This window comes from Plasmopara halstedii, assembly GCF_900000015.1.
Source record: "Plasmopara halstedii genome assembly, contig: Scaffold_1898, whole genome shotgun sequence".
NCBI lineage: Eukaryota > Oomycota > Peronosporomycetes > Peronosporales > Peronosporaceae > Plasmopara > Plasmopara halstedii.
The window spans coordinates 27,400-49,585 of NW_020188806.1; the positions used below are offsets into that span (position 1 = coordinate 27,400).

The 22,186-nt window shown below is 44.4% G+C and overlaps 15 protein-coding genes across 15 annotated transcripts; 10 read left to right on the plus strand and 5 right to left on the minus strand.

Annotated features, from left to right (window-relative positions):
- Window positions 1–882: 882 nt before the first annotated feature.
- Window positions 883–4,383, minus strand: PHALS_02324 (Predicted methyltransferase; the record flags this gene model as incomplete). The annotated part of the gene is made up of 7 exons (XM_024716803.1): window positions 883–2,286; window positions 3,209–3,283; window positions 3,339–3,471; window positions 3,539–3,675; window positions 3,741–3,847; window positions 3,904–3,949; window positions 4,024–4,383. 7 exons carry the CDS (start codon window positions 4,381–4,383, stop codon window positions 883–885), a joined length of 2,262 nt encoding a protein of 753 aa, XP_024582364.1.
- Window positions 4,384–4,631: 248 nt separating this feature from the next.
- On the plus strand, window positions 4,632–4,960 carry PHALS_02325 (iron sulfur cluster assembly protein 1; the record flags this gene model as incomplete). The annotated part of the gene is made up of 2 exons (XM_024716804.1): window positions 4,632–4,863; window positions 4,938–4,960. The coding sequence occupies 2 exons, from the start codon at window positions 4,632–4,634 to the stop codon at window positions 4,958–4,960; spliced, it is 255 nt and encodes an 84-aa protein (XP_024582365.1).
- A 398-nt stretch (window positions 4,961–5,358) lies between these two features.
- On the plus strand, window positions 5,359–5,805 carry PHALS_02326 (Predicted alpha/beta hydrolase; the record flags this gene model as incomplete). Its single annotated transcript, XM_024716805.1, has 1 exon — window positions 5,359–5,805. The coding sequence occupies one exon, from the start codon at window positions 5,359–5,361 to the stop codon at window positions 5,803–5,805; it is 447 nt and encodes a 148-aa protein (XP_024582366.1).
- A 126-nt stretch (window positions 5,806–5,931) lies between these two features.
- On the plus strand, window positions 5,932–6,736 carry PHALS_02327 (ESTERASE/LIPASE/THIOESTERASE DOMAIN-CONTAINING PROTEIN; the record flags this gene model as incomplete). The annotated part of the gene is made up of 2 exons (XM_024716806.1): window positions 5,932–5,938; window positions 6,000–6,736. 2 exons carry the CDS (start codon window positions 5,932–5,934, stop codon window positions 6,734–6,736), a joined length of 744 nt encoding a protein of 247 aa, XP_024582367.1.
- Window positions 6,737–7,016: 280 nt separating this feature from the next.
- Window positions 7,017–7,414, plus strand: PHALS_14855 (uncharacterized protein). Its single transcript, XM_024716807.2, has one exon. It carries the CDS (start codon window positions 7,215–7,217, stop codon window positions 7,401–7,403), a length of 189 nt encoding a protein of 62 aa, XP_024582368.1. The 5' UTR covers window positions 7,017–7,214; the 3' UTR covers window positions 7,404–7,414.
- Window positions 7,415–7,538: 124 nt separating this feature from the next.
- PHALS_02328 (zinc finger protein) lies at window positions 7,539–8,414 on the plus strand (the record flags this gene model as incomplete). The annotated part of the gene is made up of 1 exon (XM_024716808.1): window positions 7,539–8,414. The coding sequence occupies one exon, from the start codon at window positions 7,539–7,541 to the stop codon at window positions 8,412–8,414; it is 876 nt and encodes a 291-aa protein (XP_024582369.1).
- Window positions 8,415–8,699: 285 nt separating this feature from the next.
- PHALS_02329 (uncharacterized protein) lies at window positions 8,700–9,569 on the minus strand (the record flags this gene model as incomplete). Its single annotated transcript, XM_024716809.1, has 1 exon — window positions 8,700–9,569. One exon carries the CDS (start codon window positions 9,567–9,569, stop codon window positions 8,700–8,702), a length of 870 nt encoding a protein of 289 aa, XP_024582370.1.
- Window positions 9,570–10,770: 1,201 nt separating this feature from the next.
- Window positions 10,771–11,274, plus strand: PHALS_02330 (uncharacterized protein; the record flags this gene model as incomplete). Its single annotated transcript, XM_024716810.1, has 1 exon — window positions 10,771–11,274. One exon carries the CDS (start codon window positions 10,771–10,773, stop codon window positions 11,272–11,274), a length of 504 nt encoding a protein of 167 aa, XP_024582371.1.
- A 346-nt stretch (window positions 11,275–11,620) lies between these two features.
- On the plus strand, window positions 11,621–13,370 carry PHALS_02331 (hypothetical protein L916_18465; the record flags this gene model as incomplete). The annotated part of the gene is made up of 2 exons (XM_024716811.1): window positions 11,621–12,496; window positions 12,564–13,370. The coding sequence occupies 2 exons, from the start codon at window positions 11,621–11,623 to the stop codon at window positions 13,368–13,370; spliced, it is 1,683 nt and encodes a 560-aa protein (XP_024582372.1).
- A 496-nt stretch (window positions 13,371–13,866) lies between these two features.
- PHALS_02332 (phosphoadenosine phosphosulfate reductase family protein) lies at window positions 13,867–14,727 on the plus strand (the record flags this gene model as incomplete). Its single annotated transcript, XM_024716812.1, has 1 exon — window positions 13,867–14,727. One exon carries the CDS (start codon window positions 13,867–13,869, stop codon window positions 14,725–14,727), a length of 861 nt encoding a protein of 286 aa, XP_024582373.1.
- Window positions 14,728–15,004: 277 nt separating this feature from the next.
- Window positions 15,005–15,957, minus strand: PHALS_02333 (t-complex protein 1 subunit zeta; the record flags this gene model as incomplete). Its single annotated transcript, XM_024716814.1, has 4 exons — window positions 15,005–15,045; window positions 15,117–15,538; window positions 15,616–15,817; window positions 15,903–15,957. 4 exons carry the CDS (start codon window positions 15,955–15,957, stop codon window positions 15,005–15,007), a joined length of 720 nt encoding a protein of 239 aa, XP_024582374.1.
- Window positions 15,958–16,021: 64 nt separating this feature from the next.
- On the plus strand, window positions 16,022–16,511 carry PHALS_02334 (uncharacterized protein; the record flags this gene model as incomplete). The annotated part of the gene is made up of 3 exons (XM_024716815.1): window positions 16,022–16,208; window positions 16,290–16,429; window positions 16,503–16,511. The coding sequence occupies 3 exons, from the start codon at window positions 16,022–16,024 to the stop codon at window positions 16,509–16,511; spliced, it is 336 nt and encodes a 111-aa protein (XP_024582375.1).
- Window positions 16,512–16,609: 98 nt separating this feature from the next.
- PHALS_02335 (t-complex protein zeta subunit) lies at window positions 16,610–18,356 on the minus strand (the record flags this gene model as incomplete). The annotated part of the gene is made up of 3 exons (XM_024716816.1): window positions 16,610–17,638; window positions 17,703–18,181; window positions 18,260–18,356. 3 exons carry the CDS (start codon window positions 18,354–18,356, stop codon window positions 16,610–16,612), a joined length of 1,605 nt encoding a protein of 534 aa, XP_024582376.1.
- A 2,746-nt stretch (window positions 18,357–21,102) lies between these two features.
- PHALS_02336 (gtp cyclohydrolase ii) lies at window positions 21,103–21,379 on the plus strand (the record flags this gene model as incomplete). The annotated part of the gene is made up of 2 exons (XM_024716817.1): window positions 21,103–21,170; window positions 21,265–21,379. The coding sequence occupies 2 exons, from the start codon at window positions 21,103–21,105 to the stop codon at window positions 21,377–21,379; spliced, it is 183 nt and encodes a 60-aa protein (XP_024582377.1).
- On the minus strand, window positions 21,379–21,878 carry PHALS_14856 (uncharacterized protein). Its single transcript, XM_024716818.2, has one exon. It carries the CDS (start codon window positions 21,723–21,725, stop codon window positions 21,417–21,419), a length of 309 nt encoding a protein of 102 aa, XP_024582378.1. The 5' UTR covers window positions 21,726–21,878; the 3' UTR covers window positions 21,379–21,416.
- Between the last annotated feature and the right edge of the window lie 308 nt (window positions 21,879–22,186).

Consider the following 22,186-nt stretch of genomic DNA (forward strand, 5'->3'; position numbering starts at 1 on the left):
GTTTTATTCATTACACTCTAACTCCGCTCTACTTGGTCCGGGGATTAAACCCTGGACCTCCAGGTTCCGAAGTGAACAGCATTCCACTGCACCACAGGATCGGTTGATAGACCACTTTGAGCAATCGGCTTATGTTGCCGTGAGGCAGTTGATAAACTCGTGCAATAAAAGCTTTTTTTTGCTACTCAGCGGATGCGCAAATTCAACGCAGCTTGTCGGATCGCGACGAGACAATGGATGCCTTGCCTAAATTTCTTACAATTTCCATTTTTGCAGCTAAAAATCTCTTTTGAGCTGGATTTTAATACACAAAAGGGAAGCTGACACTTGCTGTTAGCCTTAATTATCGATTACTTTGAGGGCTAACTCGCCTGATCAATACGGTTTTGGGTATGAGATGCTACATTTTGATCAATTTTGCTGCTTTCCACACCAGATTCGCTGTACAATCTTTGTGATCTAGTGTGATGGGCAAGCCTTGGTCATCAATGCGCCAGACAACAAAATTAATAGCTTTGCGGTACTACGTAACCTAGAAGCAACGTTTAATTCCGTTTCAATTTATGAGGGCCCAGTTAAAATCGACTATGATCTCGTTGTGTAAGATATGTCCGCTTTTGGAGTTGACAAGGGTCTGATGTCGCTAGTGCTTGTTTGTCTTTGTTTGCTTGAAACCATTTATATCACCCCACACATTCGCTGATGTTGATATTGGTCGACGCCTTTCATGGGAAGACGGCGCGAGCAAGTTAATTGTTTTATCTGGTACGAAAAGCACCGATTTTATGCTAACAATATATTACTTCCTCTGTCCGAAAATATAAGCTGGTGTCTATTACTGCGCGTGTCCGAAAATATAAGCCTAAGTACGGTTTTGACTTTTTATTTTTGCCCAACCGAACTTAAGAAACGTCTGGCCTTATCGTACACTCGATCACTACATGTCAATGAAGGTGGTAGCAAACCAGTGCTCGTTCGTAGCGTGTCCTTGGCGAGGTGAGGGATTTTGTACTTGTTGCATCCGTCGATATGCATTGTCTCCTGCAGTACTGACTGCAGCGTCAGAAAAACTTTGTCGAGAGCAGTGTAGTGGAGTTTAGCGAAAGCGTCGTCCACGTTGTTGACTAGATCCTCGATAGTTTTAGCTTTCATTTTGTGCTGCAACGACTGCAGTGAAGCAAAGAACCCGAGATCATTCGCATTGAAATCCGGTGAATTGGCTGGTTGCGCGGTAAGCTTCATATCCCAGCCGCCAGCTGAGCACGCAGAGTGCACTTCGGGGTCATCAACCGTGACGTGCGGTTTGGCGTTATCCTGTTGCAGCACGACCCGCTTGCCTGATGGCCATACCGCTTTGATGCGCGGTATGACCATCCGGCAAAGCGCTTGTCGATAAATGTCGCGATCGACAGTGTATGTCTTTAGCTCCAAAGTCCCAGCCGCTCGATTCTTGCTGGATCGCTCTGCAGGCTCATAAACAGCAAACGGCCACACACCGATCTTTCCATCCCAAATACAATGATTCTTCGCAGACCATCGCGGGCGAGCCACTGCCGCAAGGAACATCACTTTGATCATGTAGTTCTTGTTCTTCACGGTGATGTAGGGCTCCTCTTCGTGCTCTCCAAGATAGAACCGTTGCTTGTCCTTCTTCAAGTAGAACCACTTCTCGTCTAAATGTACGTATTCCATCATACTGTCGAATCGAATACAGACACCGGGACCACGCTGCACAAAACTAGCAGCAAATTTGACTCGATCGATACGCTGCTTGTCAGTAAGCATCGGCTTGGCGCGAGCTGTGTGGCAACGAAATACTCCAGCGAGAAAGTAGTCATGCAGCGTAGACTTTGGAATACCGAGTGTATTCGCCAAAGTACGAATATCTGACCTGTCTTCTAGCGGGATAAGTTCGATGGCGTCGTTGAGGGCGTGGCGGAACTCCGGCGTTAAACGCGTCTTGCGGCCACTCTTTCCCTTCCTGCCGCTGTTGTAGTTGATCGGCTCTCCTGCTTTGATGTCCTTGGTAGTCCGGCGCCACAATCGCGAAATCTGGTCAGTACTACATCCATACTTAGTCGCGCTGGAGCCGATCGCGCCTGGAGGCGGGCGTAGCTCAATGCTGACCCGCAGGAGGAAAGCGATAACCTCAGCACGCTCGGGCGGGGTGATATTCTTTCGTGGCTTTGCCACAGAAGTAGCGTCAGACCCCATCACAAGGAGTGGCGAAGAGTCAAAGCCGAAATGGGGTTTGACGGCTGTGCGTTTACCGTTATAACTTTGGCTCTGTTCAACAAAAACTCGCACGAGAACCACCAATCGACTTGTCAGGCTCGACCCGTCAATTTTAGCCAGTAAGCAAGCAGAAAAGGTCAAATTTGAGCTTAATATTGGTCAATCCCCGCAGCACCGCTTATATTTTCGGACAGAGGAAGTACTATATGTTCCGTGAGGTTACTGCAAATTATCAGGGTTGTGTCGCAATTTATTGCTCAACATTATGTGTAACGGGGTAATTTCGCATCAAACATTGCTCAAAGTACAATATCTACGATATTGTACAATTGTTTAAAAAATCACAGTGCAATTGTGTGTAGCTGTTAATATTCATACGTACCAGGGTATCGAAATTTATGAAGATGATGGGACTCCGTGGAGGAGGAGGGATAAATGTGCTAAACCCGAAATACTAGCTGCACGTCGAGAGACTTCAGGTTCAAGCATTGATGGTTTTCGCTTTTTGCTTTGCCGCTGATTTTGTCTGTAAGTGCTGAAGAAAAATTACTGCATCAACTTATCGCATATTTTGAGGTCAATGACTTTAGCGGACCTCGGGGTTTCATACTTGAAACAAGCAGTTGATCTGGAATCAGCAGCAATCTGCAAGAACTTGAGCAAGTGTTGTGACATCACAACATTGAGCTCTAAGTCTATGCGTGTTTGCTATAGCGGGAGGTAAATGCGCAATTCACCTAGATTGTGGAAGATTTAGCGTCTCGCTACCAATGTATGCAGTATATTTGAAGACATCTCGCCAAGGCTGCCCCAGATAGCTGGCAAACTTTGAATAAAAAAAATATCGGCTACTATTGAATTATGATCGCGTCTATTCTCCAGAGTATCAGAGTGGACGTTCTATCGTATTTGAGGCGCTGCGGGAGATCGTTGGTTGGAATTAGGTCGACTACAAACCGCAGTTTATTGTCACCTTCCATGCAAACTTCTTCGGTGGCGCATAGTCGACACCGAACTTGATTGGCGCTGACGTAAGTGTGGCACGTTCCTGGATTGTGGCGACAAATGTGCCGCTGGAATGTATCATAACCGAGTGACACTACTTGCATCGTTGCAACAGAGAAGACAAAACGTCGTTCTGATGCCACGTATGCTTTGGCATGATGAAACTGAAGCATGAGCCGATGAAGCGCACACAAGAAGAATCGAGTTGAGATATCGTCGTAAAAAATGTCGCTGCAACACCACAACAATTGGTTCAGCTCTCGATGGAATGCAAGAAATAAAGTGATTTGCAATGTACCTAGCGATAATGACTGTGAGATGTTTCAGTTCGGTTTGGTCTGTCGAACTCCAATCAAACTGTTTGGCGGACGTCTCGTCGGCTATTGATATCAGGTTGCTATCGCTCCAATCGAGGCAGCGAGGTCGGATGTCTCCCTACAGATCACCAATAATAAGAATGCAATATTACACGCTGTTTTAGATCTGTAGACACGCCGTACATGAACGTTGCGCTCAATATTCTTTTGAGTGAGACAAAGAGCATCGTGATCCAAATCAGTTGCATAAACACATTGGCTCAGTCGAGAAGCCACGATTGATGCAAAGCCTTATCATGATTGAAGAAATAAGCTCGTGGACAGATGAAGGCGACTAAAGTCTTACCAATTCCACACCCAAGTTCGAGAACAATTTGGTTCTTGAAAATTTCCTAGACAACGAAAAATAGGTAATAAGGCTCGTTAAGAAGTGATAGAAAGTTTCATTGCAATATCGTATTGAGACCGGTGCGTTGAGTATATACTCGACGAGGAGAAAAGCTGCTCGCCACAATTGAGTACCGGCCGTGTCCCATGTGGAACGAGTGCGTGCTTCTAAAACAAACATTGTGTCCGTTCCTTTAGTGTTGTAATGCGGTGGACTTTGGGTTCGGGAATGATTATAGCTTGCAATTTTCCGATGTTGGTTGAGATCACGTCGACGAACGATGAGATCCCCATCCTGGTCTTCTTCGATTCTCGGTAACAGTGGCACAACGAACGTGAAAACCTTGTCAGTGCCGGTTGAATCATGACTTGGCAGCTCCAGGGCCACTTCAGATGTCACAATATGCTTGTCGTCTCCCAGTGATATGTCGGGATGCATCTAGCTATGATTTTATCCAGCAGAGCTCATCGAACCGGTCTGATGCATTTCTGATAATCTCAATTTCTAGCTAAACTGTTGTGTGGTGTACACGAGTCGATTTTGGTGGGTGGTTAGCTCACTTCGCAACTTAAAAAGAAGACAGAAGAATGATGATCGCACGTGCCGCCCTTAAGCGTTCGCTATGCGTAAACCCCACCCCGCCCTTCACTGCTAGCGTGGCTGCCCCTGGTCTTAGACTAACGCGTATGTATCATGAGAACGTCATTGATCATTACGAGAATCCACGTAACGTAGGATCAATGGACAAGAGCTCGAAGGATGTTGGTACAGGTCTCGTGGGCGCCCCTGCTTGTGGCGACGTAATGAAGCTACAGATTCAGGTGGACGAGAATGGAACGATCGTAGACTCTAAATTCAAGACGTTTGGTTGCGGCTCTGCCATTGCGTCGTCATCTGTGGCTACGGAGTGGCTTAAAGGTAAGAGCGTGGAGGAGTGCCTGAATATCAAAAATACAGACATCGCATCGCATCTAAAACTACCTCCCGTCAAGCTGCATTGCAGCATGCTGGCTGAAGATGCTATTAAAGCCGCTATCTCAGATTACAAGCGCAAGCAGGCCGCCTTGGGTTAATTTGGTATGTTAAAAGAGAAGGACCTAGTATTTGCGTTATTTCGTCGATCGAAAGAGACGAGGAATTAAGCCCACACAGTATGAAGAAAAAATAGGATATAATCAAATGCTAATTTATCGTCGACCGCTTAGATTTTCCCTATTGTTGATGCATTGTTAGTTTTGTTTATATATTGGACGCTGTGACGGTTTTACCGACTGTGGATGAATGTAATATGAACGGTATGCGAAAAATCATATTTGGCTGGTTTCAAATTTTGATGGATTTCTGATGCACGTGACACAATCCCAGGACGTTTTTGAGTCCGGCGCATCTAAAGTGAAGCGCAATATCACCACAATGGAGTCATCAGACACAAAAATGCGCCCCGTGTATATACCACAGCTTATAATTGTGTTAGTGCACGGTAATAACGGCTCAGCCGCTGACTTTGATGCAGTCGAGTCCGCACTAGTGACCAAGTTTGGTGAAGGCAAGATACTCATCATCAAGTCGGAAGCCAACGAACTAAACACGTCAGTAGGCGTTGAGGCTGGTGGTACAAGGCTTGCGAAGGAGGTGATTGAGACTGTATTAGGGCATGAGTTGTGCCCTGATGTAGAAAGCTACAAAATGTCCATTGTCGGGCACTCTTTAGGTGGACTCTACGCAAGATACGCGCTCGTTCAAATTATGGACGCACTGAGATTTTTGCACGTTGAATACGTCGATTTTGTGACCATCTGCACACCTCATTTGGGCTCGAGGAGGGCGAAAGGGCCATCAACAGTGAAGGTTGGTCATTAACTTTATTATTTTAACGACAAAATGCTCGACTGATGCAATATCAAAAACAGAATATTCTTCGTCTCGGTGTACACAAAATGTTAGCGTCATCATTATACGGACAAACGGGCATGGATTTATTGCTAGATGGTAAGTTGTCGCAATTTATTCGAGGATTGCGGCAGATTTTTGATTGCTTATTGACTCTTTCATAGTACAAGAACAAGTGAAAGAGAAAGAAATAGATGCGGCTGCAGTGGGGTTGCCTCGTTCCGTGCTAGAACTCATGAGCGATCCTAACTCAGAGTATCTTCACTCACTTAAGCGCTTTCGTCATGGAACATTAATAGCGATGACTGACGGCGACGTTGTTGTTCCATATCCTTCAGCTGCTATGCGCAGCTACAATCCTTATATCAGTAGTTTTTTGACGGAGCATTTCACCGAGTGGCGATGGCATATCCACCACTTTGGCTTCACCGCGGGCAATGGAAGTGATCATGCAATTAATGCAGAATTTATTGAGCGCCTCAATTCAAAGATCGACACCTCGATTGTAATTAATGAGCACGAACTGGGACTTGATGCGAGATGTGCGCCACGTATTTCAAGTATCGGTCGATTTGACTGCGACAACAAACAAGAGGTTGAGTTTCCGCACGAGATGTTGTGCCATTTGCAGCAGGTACTTCCATGGCGACGCATTGACGTGACCGTGGAGCCTTGCGGCGTGAAAGGAAAATTGCGACTGCATGACTGGCCTATTAATAAAATGCAACCTTCAGATTGTCGAGCAAATGAGTTTATTGATCTTTTGTGCGATATGATCGGAGCGGACCATGGCATGCATTCTCTGAAGACGCCAAACAATCTTGGCAAGCTTGATGAAAGCTTTGCGTTGCTAACACCCAATTCTCGGCCACATGGAAATTCGAGCAGTGACCCAATTTGAGATGGCAACTATAATCAAAGCACGTCTTCGAATAAAGCAGGTTTGCCTAATGTGTAACAAAATAATGTACTTTTTATTGTTTACCAAAAATATTAGCATATAGATGTAATATGCTCTATGCGACAATCGGCCGAGTTCTTTCTTTGCCATTACAAAACTAATGTACTATGTACCCTATCGACGCACTGTAATATGCAAAAAATAACAGATTTGCGCTACATTAAAGTAATTTGGAACAGTTTCGCTATGCTTGTACCAAATCTGCATGCAGTCTATAGTATATATCTTTATTGGCTCCGACCAAAATTATAGGAATTATGTTTATATACGTATATAGCAAAAGCGATTAAATCAGTCACATAGGTGATCGCTCTATTATAAATGCAAGCTAGATCTATTTCTGTCTTCATGTCCACGTCATTGTTGACTAGACAGGCGTTCATGAAACATTGTATCGCTTAAGTTAACACATAGTTGAATGGAGCTCGCGTTTTTGTCGACGTTTTACGCACGGTATATTGCCACATACCTCGCCCTTCCACTCGAGCTTTTTGATTCGGACCTTGTTCTTGAATGTTCGACAACACACCTGATTACTTTTCACGACCTTCTCGAAGATAAGAATAGAATAAACTCGGTTCCGAAATCCAGTGTCGGCCAATCGTAAATCGTTTCTAGCTTTTTTTCCGCCAGTAATTACTTCACATCAACCGAGGCGCCCTCTTAGCAGACGTCCTCACAGTAAAATTTACGATACACAAAGCAAGTGACTTTCAAATTATACGCGACAACAGCATCAACAATGAGCTCAAGCAACAACAATGTATCAAGTGGACCGACAGTCGCGCAGCAGCCACTTGACCAATCAACCAGCAACTTTGTATTTGTCCTTCCACCACCGCCTACTGTTTGGATACAGTTCAATGATGGCATGCGAATGGCATTTACGCCATCTCCTGCACAGTATTTACAATCTGTACTGAGTGGCACTCCGCTTTTCGGGTCAAGGCCTGGCAGCGACGACACTAATGGCAACGGCTTTGCAAGTGCGTTAAACGAACTATTTCAGCGTGCACAGGCACAGCAGCATGGCCCGCCTCCGACCAGCAAGCTATTTCTTGAAAAACTGCCAGTGAAGACCTGGACAGAAAGCATGCAAAAGACGGATTTACACAATGAATGCGTCATATGTCTAAGCGACTACAAAGAGAATGAGATGGTTATTTCTCTTCCTTGTGGCCACACTTTCCACAAGGACTGTGGCATGACGTGGCTCGTAGAGCACAACGTCTGTCCCACTTGCAGATATGAGTTGCCGACTCAATCAAACAAGCCTTTGAATCAACCGACTGAGTCCAGTTCAACGCTAACAACAATTGAGCCTACGTCTACACCAGCAACTGCAGAGCCAGAACAGGAGCCAACCTTGCACGAAAATGCAAGTCTTACAGGTGTTCGTCGATCGCGTCCAATTGAGTCGTTCCGACCACGTGACGTACGACAGCGTTTTGACGAGCCAGCATTGTCGCTTAACGAAACAGTTCTGGACGACATGCTAGAAGAGGAGGCTGAACGGTTAGTAAAAGAAGAAATGGAGAAGCGTCAGATTGCAGTTGACGATCAAGACGCCGAGATTGATCGGGACGTGGAAGAATTTCTCAACGAGTCAAGTAGTTGAAGCTGGCAGTGATGAATTCTCATAGTGTAAAATAGCGCTGGAATTAAGTTATTTGGGGGTTCAGAAAGTCGGTGCTATCAATGATCTGTAAAGGAATAATAGTTATAGGGAGTATTCGCATTAAGTAAATTTGCCAATCTCACACAACATAACCATACAAAGAACGATTAGAGCTGTTGAACAAGGGGAGAACAAGGGGAGAACAAGGGAGAAAAGAAACACTTTTTTGATTTGAAACCTATGGAATTATGCACCTTTGTCAAGTTTTTTTACCGTAGAATATGTTCACGGGGTAATACTTTGCTTGTGGGCATCGTGGCCTTCGTTCGACGAGTCACCCATGAGTTTTTCCTTCACCTCCTTCACTTTCTCCTTCGCACGCTCGACAAATGTCGGAGAGGATGTTGGCGATGTTGGCGACGCCATCAGTGACTTCTCAGTAAGGTCAATTTGGTGACTCAGCGTCTGGAGGTCAAAATGTTCCGACAAAGTTGACTTGACTAGCGTCTCAACGGTATCAGACGCACCAAAGGTACTCGCTTTTGAAGCATGGTGATGATCACTTGTGCCTCCGAGCTTACCACCATCAATGTCGTCCTTTTCTCTGTCATTCTTGCCAAAGAGACCGACATTGTTGTTTTGCTTATCCGCGTCATCCTTGCCAAAAATTTTGCCAACCTTCGACTCTTTGAACTTCGTATCGTCACTTTTGCTGACGACACTTCCTTCCTTTTCGTGTTTCTCCTTGTCATTATGGCCAACGACATTATCAAAAGTACCTTTCACACCCTTGGATCGGCCTTTTCCCTGGTCATAGCTGCGCGCAGTAATTTGCAAATGATCCATAGCTTTAGCCGTTGCGTTCATAGTGTTGCGAGCAGCATGAATATCCGACTCGTTCGGTTGTGGGCTTTTCTTGATGTCATGGGCAATGCGTTTAAGATCGACTGCCGTGTCTTTGGCTGCGCGCATGTCGCTGCGCATGTACGAGACAGCGGTGTTGATAAAGTGATTGCCATGACGACTGTCGTAATCGGAAAGCTTCTTTTTCAGCAGTTTAAGGCAATTTATAGCGTCATTAACAGTCTTGACTAGCACCTTCTCCAAAGAGGCAAACTGGTGATTCGTGGCAGCGTTGTGATCGGTCTTGTTCATGTGAATTATACAATGCGTGGAGATAGACAATTGAATTGTGAGCTTGGATCAAGGAGCCTTTATGCCTTGATGTCAATAGCATGGACTACGTTTGGTGGCTGCCGTCGTTAAAAATTAAGCTTGTTGTACCATTTATTTCAGCTGCTTTTGTTCAACTGAGACTGGAAGTGTGAACTCCTAACGGGGTCTTTTTGATTATATTAGATACAACGAAAAACAAGTGCGACGCTTCTCAAGGCTCACTTCAAGTTCAACTTACCTAGATTCCTCAACACGCATGAGACGCTTTTTAGTGATTAGAAATCTGTTGTGTTAGCCCTTGAACTCAATCTTCATACTTTGTTTTGCATATTCTGCTCATACTTCTTATATGGCGATGGTCTACATTTTTAAGGAATCAACTTCACCACACCATCCAATAACTTGAGCTTTAAAGGTTCGACGCCGATGGCGGTGTTGGACTTTCCCATATAACGCGAGTGTCTCGATTTCGATGTGGATGAAAATAACAGTTTCGGCTCTCGTCTTCATTTTATACGAAATACTTGTTTATAAAGGAGGTATCCAAAGACATACAATGAATCGACGGTCGAGTATAAGATATTACTAGAAAGAGGTAGCTAGGAGGTGCTGTGTCTAGATAGTTGTCCACTATAAATTTCATACAATTATCTATACTACTCGTGCTACTGCAATGTAAAGAAAGATGGCCGCACACAACACCGCTACGTTTTAACAACAAAATTGACGCATGCATTCGCACGTGGTGGCAGAGATTAAGGACATTAACATAGTTGTCCCGGCGAGGCTACACAGTAAACGTGAGAAGCATCAAATTTTTAATGAGAGAACTGTGATTGTTGAAGAAACTTCCATCCACAATGGTGTCTCAAGCATTGATTAGGAGAAATGGACATCCAGCAAAGTCCATCAATCCTCTGCATAAGATACATGTTGCATAATTGAAACGAGTTATCGTACTCAGATCTCACAAATTTGCCTTGTCAGAAAAAAGTAGAAAGTAGCATGATCAACAAGGCCGGCCCAAAACGCTGTCGCCAACTCAGAATTTATTTCCCTCGAAATGCTGCTTAATCAAACCGCCGATGACGCTATTCAATGCCTTAAGCTACTCAATAAAAAACTTGTCCATTACGACAGCAACCACAGCAATTACTTCATGCACACCGCCGTCTCGCACATGCGGAGTGACATGCGCACCGCAAAAGACACGGCGATCGGTCTCAAACGCGTTGCTCACGACATCAAGAAAAGTCTACAACCGACTGAGTTGAAGATCAAAGCAGCACGCAACACTATGAGTGCAACGGCTAGAGCTATGGATACTTTGCAGACGACTGCGCGCAAATTTGATCAGAGAAAAAGTCAATCTACGAGCGTCACGGGTGCTGTCGACAATTTTTTCGTTCATGACGACAAGGAGAAGCACGAGATAGAAGAAAGTCGTTTTTGCAATAGTGACGGAAAGGATTACAAAGAATTTAAGCTTGGCAAACTCAAATTCTTTCAAATTGACAAGAGCAAACTTGCCGGTCTCGTTGGCAAAAGTAGCAAGGAAAAGATTGATAGACACGATGATTTTGTGTCTGGAGGCACGACGAAATACTATCATCGCAATTCTCGTGATAGCTATGACGTGTTGACACTCGCGTTAAAACGACTTTACGCGAGCAGTTTAATCTGAGCGCGCTAAGTCATCAAATCACCATCGCCGAGAAATCGCTGACGTCATCGCCAAGCTTCGTGAAGCGCGTACAAAATGCGGTGGAAGATGTGAAAGATAAGCTTAACGTACTCGCTTTCGGCTGAATTTTTTAACAAGCAACATATTTTCTTAAATCATTGTACTGGTATTGTAAATATAATAAAAGCTACAACATCACTACGTGTCCACATTGCTTACGAAAAGTAGTTTGCGCATAACCTAAATTAAGGCGATGGCGAGTTTTAAGTCGGCACATCGCAGCCTCAGCGCGCAATACATCGCCCAAACTGCCTCGTGCTATCTCGCTCATCTTTTAATTATCTCTATGGGTATGTATCTAGCCAGCTCTACCACTTTAGATAGCTCGACAAACCAAGTTCTGCAATTTAATTTGTCTATAAACGCTTTATCGACTTTAAATTCGGACCAACTCGCTGTGGAAAGTGCCCAATTTCAAGCTCAAGTGCTTAAAAGTGTACCTGATCTTGTCCCTCCAGAAGTCAAATGCACAAAAATTCAACATTGTGACAAAAAGGGTGTATGTGCTATTGTCTGTCAACACGGTAGTGTTCAGGTGGACCAGTGGCTGCAGAAGGCGCTAAGATTACAACGCAAACTTGCATACCGTCGAAATTTATGCTCTGCATCATTGCTGGGTACACACAATTCGGCGATTAGTATGGCTGATGGATACGGTGTGGAAGATCATGTGTTCGAAGGGTACTTGCACTATTTCTCGTGGTTTAAAAAGGGAATGACAGTGCACACTAATGATCAGTTTTTCTCCCTAACGGATCAACTGCAAATGGGTGTGCGATTTATTGAGCTTGATGTGCATTGGTTCGATGGGGATCTTCATATAGCTCATTGTGGAGGATTTAAGTCCAAGTTGCTGGATAGTATGATTGAAGTCTTTAACGACGTTGCAAAACTACTGGGCACTGGAATCGAGTGGGACTCAGGAACAATCGGCTGTAAGCCAAGTTTAAGCAGCATTCCGACAAAGGAGCAAAGACCGCTAAAAGAAGCGTTAAGTGAATTGTCGACGTGGCTTCATGCCCCAGAGCATCAAGATGAGTTCCTGATGGTCTTCTTTGATGACGAAACAGATCTCATGAGGTGGAAAAAGGTTGGAAAACTACTTGATTATTTAAAACAGTTTTTTCTTGAAAATGAAATTCTTCGACCAATTGATTTAGTGGTAAGCTTGCATCTTGTGATTTTGCCAGAATTCTTGAAAAATTATTAACGATTTTGATTTTAAACAGTATCAGTCAAAATGGCCAACTATTGAAGAGCTTCTTCTTGTCGGTAAGCGTGTTATGTTTATGAGTGGCGTCGACTACTTGAATATCGGAGAAGAGATTCTTTTTGTAAAGGATAGTATATGCAATTGGCAAGAACCGATTCTACCAATCTCCCCGTTTCCAGATTGTCGCTTTCACGGATCAGAATCAAATTTCGGCATTTTCGACGAAAATTTTACAATCCTTCGTCCAGAAACAAGCGAAATTGAGTATGGTTTTCTCAATGCAGCCGGTGAGATTGGCATCAACCAAAACTTGCTTGATGAGAGTACACTTCCAGGCGTGGTGGATTGTGGCGTGAATTTGCCTTCTCCAGACAATCTCACTCCAAATCGCATCAAAGCTACCATTTGGGTTGTTTCGGACGGAAAAGAGCTGCATCCATCGGAGTGTGTAGCACTTTTGCGAAATGCAAAGACTTGGCAAAGCGTGGATTGCAACACTGCCAATCTCGTGCCGGCGTGTGTCAATATTAGCAACCCGCGCAACTGGCAGCTTGGAAGTATGTCGGTTCTTGAAGCTGAAGCTGTTGCCGCTTGTGCAGCTCTGCATCTTGAGATGGAGTATTCTGCCCCAGCATCCGGCTTTGAGAATGAGCTTTTATACAAGCAGCTTATGGAGCACGATGTCACCTTTGCTGCTGGGGTATGGTTGAACGCTAAAACATTTGTATCTGAAGTTTATTCGACCGAACAAAATGAAAATCTCCCTTCAGTCCACCATACGGCCCCATTATCCTATGTCGACGACACAATCGCTGTGGAATAGAATTTGGTGCATTCATATGCACGATAGCGCTCAACAAACAGTATAAAACGTAACTTCATCATCGTAGTATACTAAATTTCAGTCGCCCGTAGATGAAAGGTGAAAAGTTGCGACAAAATTGACGATATATTTCAACCACTAGGGTCGAACTCTCACTGTAGCGGTATTACCCTTGTTGGCCACCTTATAGGAAGCAAATATACTAATCACGCTTAGATCACGTTGTAATGGGCTTGGTATGTTCGCTTACTAACTGTTTGCAATCAAAATAATTTAATCATGCACTTCTTTTTGTCTCGACAACTTAGACCTCCATTTCTAGATATTAATATCTGAACCTATTGTGAGAAGAAAGGCTTTTTGTTTGCTATTTTCAATACGTCAGATCTGATCTGAAAGCGAACAACAATCGCGTTACGTGAAAAGTAACCAAGCATTCTTCGTATCTGGTCTCCATCTTGACGTCTATAGGAATTCCAACACCCGGTTAGAAATTATGAACAATACGGGTATGAGATCCATCTTGTTGCGCTTCGACCTCCTGTATGCTGGTGCAGACGCTGCCATGAAGAGACGACTACAGAAGGCGCTAGACGTAATTCGCAGCGCCATCGACATTTTTGGCTTAGAGGGTGTTTGCTTTAGCTTTAATGGTGGTAAGGATTCGACTGTAATACTGCATCTACTTCGAATTGTTATAGCCAAGCGCGTACTCGAGGAGGTGCAGCTAGAGCGCATTCACGAGGCCGTCGATTGTCCCAAGACTATTACATCGCCGCGAAACAGTTTTCTATCAGCTGATTTAATGGACGAAGATGAGTTGGAAGCTCGAGTTATGGCACAATTACAGCGCGTGCCCGTCATGTATTTCGACTCGTACGACCAGTTCCAGGAGGTGCGAGAATTCACGGAGAAATGCACCAAGCAATATGGACTCAGTTGCCACGTATATAAATGCTCATTTGTTGAGGGTGTTAAAGACATTCTGGACAAGCTTCAAATAAAGGGCATTTATATGGGTGTGAGGGGTGGAGACCCACATACGGAAGACATGGAACATTTTTCGCCAAGCAGCCCTGGGTGGCCTGCTTTTTTACGTGTGAACCCCATACTTAAGTGGACATACGCTGATGTTTGGAAATTTTTGCGTAATTGTGATCTGGATTATTGCTCGTTGTATGACCACGGGTACACATCACTTGGAAATGTCTTTGATACCGTGCAGAACCCAGAGCTTTGGAGGAAAGGCGAAGACGCAAAGGAAGGATATTACTTGCCAGCTCATGATCTGAAAGATGGCAGTTCTGAACGCTGTGGACGACAAAAGAAGGCTCATACGACATCAAAATCGGATTAAGACTTCGAAAGTCTATATAATAGATAGATTTAGAATGGCGTGAGTGATTGTATTGTGAAAGGCTTTGGGTTAACCACGACGTCAAGATCGAGAGCGTGAATGTTTTCTTAGGCGTCGGCTAACAGAAGAAGACCGAAGGTATTGGTGACGATGTTGTGAGGGGCTTGCAGAACCCCGCGATCGGTTACGATGTGCTTGGAAATGTCTGTACGAGCGTTTTCGCCGATAACGATCACTTGGAGAGTGTGAGCGAGATCGCGATCGATTGTGGTATCGGCTAATCGAGCGCGAACGTCGAGCCGATGTTCGACCTCTGTTCTGCGAAGAATAAGAGCGAGATCGTGATTGAATCCTTCCCCCCCCTTTGTCTTTCAAATGGTGATGGCTACGGCGACGCAGCTTGTCTTGAACATTTTCATTTGATTTTGTTATACAATTGCGCTTCGTTTTTTTCTCTTTTTTTCGTTCTTTCTTCTCCATCTTTTTTAATTTCTTTTTTGCCTTTTCAGCCTTCCGTGCTTCCATTTGTGCTACCTTTGCTTCACTAGAATTCAACTGCTCATTTACTGTACCTGGCAGCGCGTACGTTGTATCCTTTTTGCCGCTATCAAGATGAGCTTTGTATCTTTCCGCGAGCGTAAGCTTCGGTCCAATACCGAAACCATCGGAATCTATAGGCGCTGCACCGAGACCTTCCACACGCTCCACATCCATCCCGTCCCGCTCCGCCTCTCCTCTCTTTAGCAGCTCCTTAATCTCTAACGTGCTCAAACTTTCTACAGGTTCTCGGCGTTTCTTAGGGACAATTCCTCTGTCAATGCCCTTCGTAAGCTTTTCTATCTCATAATAATCCCAACAATATTCCTCAATAAATCTAAAACAACGTACAAAGCTTCGTTCATCAAATCTTCATCGCGCAGTTTTGCAAGTTCTAGCTCCGACTGCAATGCAACATTCTTCTGCAAACTCCTGGCTTTTGCGTACCAAGAAAGGTCCTTGCCTTTCTGCCAGCGACCCACAGGTGCCTGCACCGAATTCCCAAGGTAGTTTTCTCGATACTTGTCATTCTTCACATCCTCCCACGTAAATTCTGTTTTCACGAAAAGCAAGAAAGTGACATAACTTTAATCTGCGCTGACAATATGCCAGTTATCATTACGGCCTTAGCAACGTACTATCAGCGCCGCCACGCGTGCCACCGTTACGATAGTTCGTTTTTCCAAAGCTCATTATAAGAAAAATGAAGTATTTCACATTATTTAGATCATCCTGACAGTTATTCAAGTGCTGAGAGATGCTCTTCAATCGGGAGGAACGGTCAGCCTTGCTAGGTCCACGCGGCCTTGATAGCAATGAAGCCAATGATGGTGGGATATTTGCTGGTGGTAACAACAAAGGTGTTTCGGGTGGAGGACCTGATCCAAGTAGTCTGAACAACTACAGCACATTTTTAAATAAAGATTCTGTGGGTAAACTGAATGGTGTGTCGATCTTTTCACTGAAAACTAACTTGAAGAATTGCTGTGTTAAGTAGAGTGTCCAGAGATTGATGCGCACATCAGATGATATTGAGCGAACACGTCGAACATTAAATGAGTCCGAACAGCTAGCCAAAAATGTGCTTGTGGATCTGGAGCTACAGCGTTCGCAACTTCACGACATGAATAATATGGTTTCCGAGACCTCAAGCATGACAGGCCAAGTACACCACTTGCTACAGGTCATTGCGGATAGATCTTATCGGAAAAGAATTTGTCTATACATCATCATCGTAGCACTGTTGATTACTGATATTTTGGTTTTCTATCTATTATTCGTGCGGTAAAAATCAAAGTATTTTGTCAATTTCTTCATTTATTATGACTCGGCGAATATCACCTGATTACTGTTCGGGCATACCTCCACCGCTCATCTGCTTACCAGCACGCATGACCTCATCCACAAGCAGCAATTGAGACGCCAACGTGGTGGCAAGGTGAATAAACTGTCGCTTTACTCGATAGTTGTCCCAAATACCCTCCTGTTCCGGCAACATGGGCTCACCTGAGAAAAGATCGATGCCCACAGGCATGCCTGAATTCTGATGCTCTTCCTGTACAGCAATCAAAGTGTCCTGTACATCGAGACCAGAGTTTTCTGCCAACACTTTTGGAATCACCAGCAGAGCATCCGCAAATGCCTGGACACCGAGCTTAGCTCGACCTTTCACCATGCCTTTAAGCTTATTAAGTGCCTCGTGAGCAGCGAGCTCAAAAGCACCAGCACCGGGAACGACACCCTTGTCCTCAATAGCATTGTTGACAGCACGTACGCCATCGCGAATAGCGTCCTTTATCTGCGCAATCGTGTGCTCATTAGGACCCTTAATCAAAACCGTACACGACTTTGGATGCTGCACGTCTTCCACAAACGTGTAGCGCTCCTCACCTAGAGTCTGCTCATACACCTTACCAGCGTACCCAAGCATAGACTCATCCATATCTTCCGTCGAGTTAATGGGCATTCCACCACAAGCAAGCGTGATGCGCTCCATGTTACGACGCTTTGCACGGCGCAAGGCTAGAATACCTTCCTTGGCCAGCATATCCAGAGACAATGGGTCAATACCCTTTTGATTAATTACCACAAAGGTTTTCTTATTTTCTTCCGTGCACACTTCGCGCTTCAAATCAATAATTTGACGCACTTTATCATCTGTAAACTTGCGCTCAGCTTCAACCATTTTTTCACGCTGATCAGCACTGTTATAGAAAAAGCCCGAATTAACTTCACTTTTCTCATACTCGAGCGATACGTTGCAAGTCATAATGTAACAATTCTCTAGAGATGTGGGCATGTCTGGATGACGAGAGCCATGATCAAGCACAAGACCCTTCACAAGACGAGTATCACTACTACTCTGATGCATCATCTGAACATATGAGCATCAAAAATATTAATACCTCTTAGAGCGTCAGAATCATTGCAATACGTACGTGCATAATTTCAATCATGTGCAGATCGATGGGACGCTCAGGAACCGCAATGGTTAGCACAGCATCCGTGATAATATCCGTGAGTTGATCGGCAAGTTTTTGGTCCAGCTTGGTTCGTAGCGATGTGCGAGCAACACTACAAAGCAGCTCGCGGTCCTTGAGGATTTCTTTGTTTACAGTTTTGATACTATCAAGCACTCGTAACGCTTCGTCCTTGGCAATTTCGAAGCCTTCAGACAGAATTCGTGGATGTAGACCGTCGGCTAAGAAGCGCTCTGCTTGCTTCAGTAGCTCTCCAATGAAGAGAACAGTGGACGTGGTTCCGTCGCCCGTCACGTCATCTTGGGCCGTCGCCGCACGAGCAATAAGCGCCGCCGTCGGGTGCTGAATCTGCATCTCGTGCAATAGTACATTGCCATCTTTCGTGAGCTTGATCTGACCGGCGCCGCCAACCAGCATCTTAAGCGTACCACGCGGGCCTATTTATTGATACAAGATCTGTCAAAAGATTATTGTACTCAGAGCAAAGACAAACCAAGACGTAAGTATTGACGCACCGAGATTTGATTTAAGCACACCCTGAAGACCTTTGGATGCGCTAACGTTGACCATTAGCGCCTGCGACTTACCCACAATCTCAGCGTTAGGATTCATCTCGGTTGTAAGGGGTGGATTGCGTGTGGTTATGACGGAGTACCGTTTTCAAGGCACAGTTGTCTACTGATAAAAGGGAAATTCTAAAATATAGATCTTTCTGACACAAATTATGGTATAGCATTATTGTTTCTCGGAATTAGAACGAAGCTCAGAAATACCAAAGTATAGTTTAATGATCATGATTGAAGCTCGGAACAGGTGAGAGTGATAGAGGAAAAGTTTGAGGCTGCTAACCTCACGCTATGCATGTCATACCTTCTGGGAAAATGAAAAAATTTACCAACTAACAGAAAAATAAAATAGATATTTGAGTTTGAAGAAGTGTACACTACTTGGAGTTATATATCTCGCAATTAAATGAACCATTTATGGGAGAAAAAATGCCTCACCAACTAAGCTATGATGTCATGTCGGGGAGAAGACGTACTGTGGATCCCAAAGCCTTAGAGACAATTACTTAAATCTCATTAACTTTAACTGATGGGATTCGAGTCTTTAGTTGCAAGTGGAAGAATGGTTTCACTTGAATGCTCGTGACTTGCTGCTGCAAATGTTGATGTCTTCCATGTAGGGTGATTATATCTTCTAGCATCATAAATTTTATTAGCATGTTTCAATGCGATGAGTGCACGAGCACATATTAATTTTAATGCTGGACTGGCACGTCCCGTACGCAAGTGATCGTTCTCACGCGCAACCTTCTATCGTGAAGTCCGCTACTCTAATGATCTGTCTGAAGTGATGACAGAGTCATGACAATCTCACCTCCATAGCACATCAACAACTTCTACATCCCCCTAAAGGCTAGATGCTTAGCATAAGTGACCTGTCTGTGCCGTTCTGTTGGGATCCCACAGTAACCTGCAATTTTATTGCCGGGGAACGCCTCAAGGCGAGTGATAACTGTTTTCCAATGTTTGATCCAACGAATGCGGTATCCTCTCAGGATTACGGAAGACATCAGCTTTCAATCATGTCGATTTGTCTCGGGGATAGATAGGTTAGCATATCATGTGCCATCCTAACGATGATCACAGAATTATCAAGCCTCGGTCGCCATATTGACGATAAGTACTACCAAGTGCAACAGTGTTTCCGTGCACCTCACAAGGAGAAAGCTTCAAGTCTTCAAATCAGCATCAACAAACACCCAGAGGAAAGTAAAGGTCGCACCAGCTGCGGGTTACTTGTGAATATTAGTTTGGAGTGAAATACATCCAAATGTAAAGTATGCTTTAATTGTCTTTGATATTATCCTTCTTACGCTTTACGATAACCTAGAATATAGGGAAAATAAAAATCTACCAGACAAAAAAAATAAAAGAATATACCAAAACTTTTTTGAAAAATAAAAAATATTAAAGTGTATACTACTTCAAGTATAGTTATGTATACATACATGTATATATCCCGTAATTAAATGAAGATGTCTGCATAATTTGCGTATACGACGCCACCGTCAATGACGGATGATTTTCCCCGCCCTAAGCCGCTCATGGTGAGCGTTTGGGTCCTCGGGGGGAAGGATGGAGAGCATTTTCTGCTCTGGGTGAGAGTGGTCGGGATGGCTATCGCATCCGCCATGCTCCAGACCGAGCAAAAGCGCGTTCGTTCAAGATTGTGCGACCGTACATTGGTGTGTATTACACAGTTTGTGTAATCACACAGTCGTGTGGCTACACCGTAACAAGAAGCCACCATGTGGCAGGATTGCCAATATTAATTAGGTATTGCTATTTAACTATATTAATCAGGAATTCCTAGGGTTTAAGATATTGGCGGCTCTGCCGCAACTAAAACAATGAAATGCTTTTCGTTTTTGAAATGAAGTATTCGTTTGCCTTGATAAGGCTTTAGTACTTGGAAATAGCGGATTGAGGTCCGAGGTACTTGGACTGGTTCTCGGAAAGAACGCTAGGTCGGTGACCTTAGCTTAGCTTCCACTAAGCAAGAGCTACGGCAGCTTCGCTGCAAACATAGTCACAGGACTGGAAACCGATCGCATTTGACGAAAGATTGAACGCCGGGTCGCAGATAGGAAATTGGAAGGTTGGCTGACGATACGAAAAATATTCATTAAGTTTGTATCGGGCTAAATAGATCGAGCGATGATCAGTAGTATTCCTGATTATCGGCGCTAGCCATCTCAAAGTTCGGTGGTCGAGCACGAAAATGGGCCCTGACGCGCGGCGCTTTGGTCAAAGCTGCGTTTCCCTCCTGGGCGGAGCTGAAACTGCAGCTCTGACGAGTGTTCTTGTCGCCTAACCAGGCATATCGCGTGTGAGCGCGTTTCCTTGCCGTTCAACAGAGCAACAAGAAATTGGTGAACTTTGTCCAAGAGATGCGCACTCTCATTGCCGGATGGCAGCTGATCCCATTCCTGAGGCGGTCACTGTGACCGTCTTATTGGAAGGCCTCCGCTTTGGTGTGGCCAGAATAAAGTCTTTCGTGGGCATCCATTATTATTTCAAGAGGCGGTGAATGTGGCATTGAATGCCAAATTCAATTTCAAGTCGAGACGACTTGGTCGGAATGCACACTCCAACAGCTCGTCGAGCAGGCCAGTGCCCATGGATCTCAGCTATGCTGAAGACGAGGGAGCAGAGCTCCGAGCTGCCGGGCAGTACACAAACCCACGACGGTGTTTTGTCTGTGGAGACAACCGTCACCTTCAGAAAAGTTGCCCCCGGCGCAAGGCGCGTCAAGGTTCTTCGAACTATCGGATGTGCGCTTCCAGGCGTTGATGCCTGATGCCTTGCACTGGCTCGGTGTTACCAAGATTGACAAGCTCGTATCGATGAGCGACATGAAGTACGACGCAATTGTATCATCTGTAAGTTTCATGCATTAAATGATAAACCTGCGCATAAGGAGCCTCTTTGCTTATGCTGTTTATGTTGTAAAGTATCGAAATCGTGGAGCGCATTCCGATTCCGGAAGAATTAGTGCCCAAGGATGCCCAGGTGGAAATAACTGCTAAAGATATACCGGTTATAACGGTGGCGGCGTGTACAGGGTAGACAAAGAGGAACTCAAGCAGGTTAAGGGTCGTGATGCTTACGCATATGAAGATGTTGAATGAGCTGGACTTTGCAGCTCGTGGCAATTCTGCTTGAAGTTAAACCGGAATAAACAATTGCTCGCGCACACAAACTCATCAAAATTGCACTCAGATTTAGTTTTCTCTTCATGCTCCTGATTTGTAATGTAATTCTTCAGTTTAGTGTCAAAAACAGTTTTGGTAGCCCGTGCAGTGCTGACTTGAATTTTGAAAGTTGAATTTCTGGCTTCCTTCTGAGCTGTATGAACATGATTTCTACTTTTTTGCTTGTAAGTCTTCATCAAAAAATCTGGTATCCAGACCATAACTGTCCAGAGCTTTGATTTTTGATATACATCGCATTGCTGAAGATGGCATCTCAATTAATTTCGGGAAATCATTCATGTTGTCAAGCTTTCAGCATATCGTAGCTTGCTGGTCCTTGAGCATAGCTAGCGAAGCGATATGCATCGCTTTTTAATTTGATCCAAGCACTTTCTTATGGCTCTTGTTTCGAATGACTCAGTTGGAGCACTCAAGAGTATGTGTCATGCCGTTTCACACCATTTCTAACGTCTGAATCTAAGTGTGGACAGAAAGGTATCTAAACCTTGTTTTTTCCTTTTGAAATGTTTTGAATTGCTCAGCATCATATCAGGAGCAGATAAATATATATATGGATCTATACCCTTGCACGTCCTATAATTGGTATTATGACGCGTCTCTAGGTCATTATCACCAACTGGAACGTACGTGCTGACGATTTCTAGACATTGTCGATCCAAGT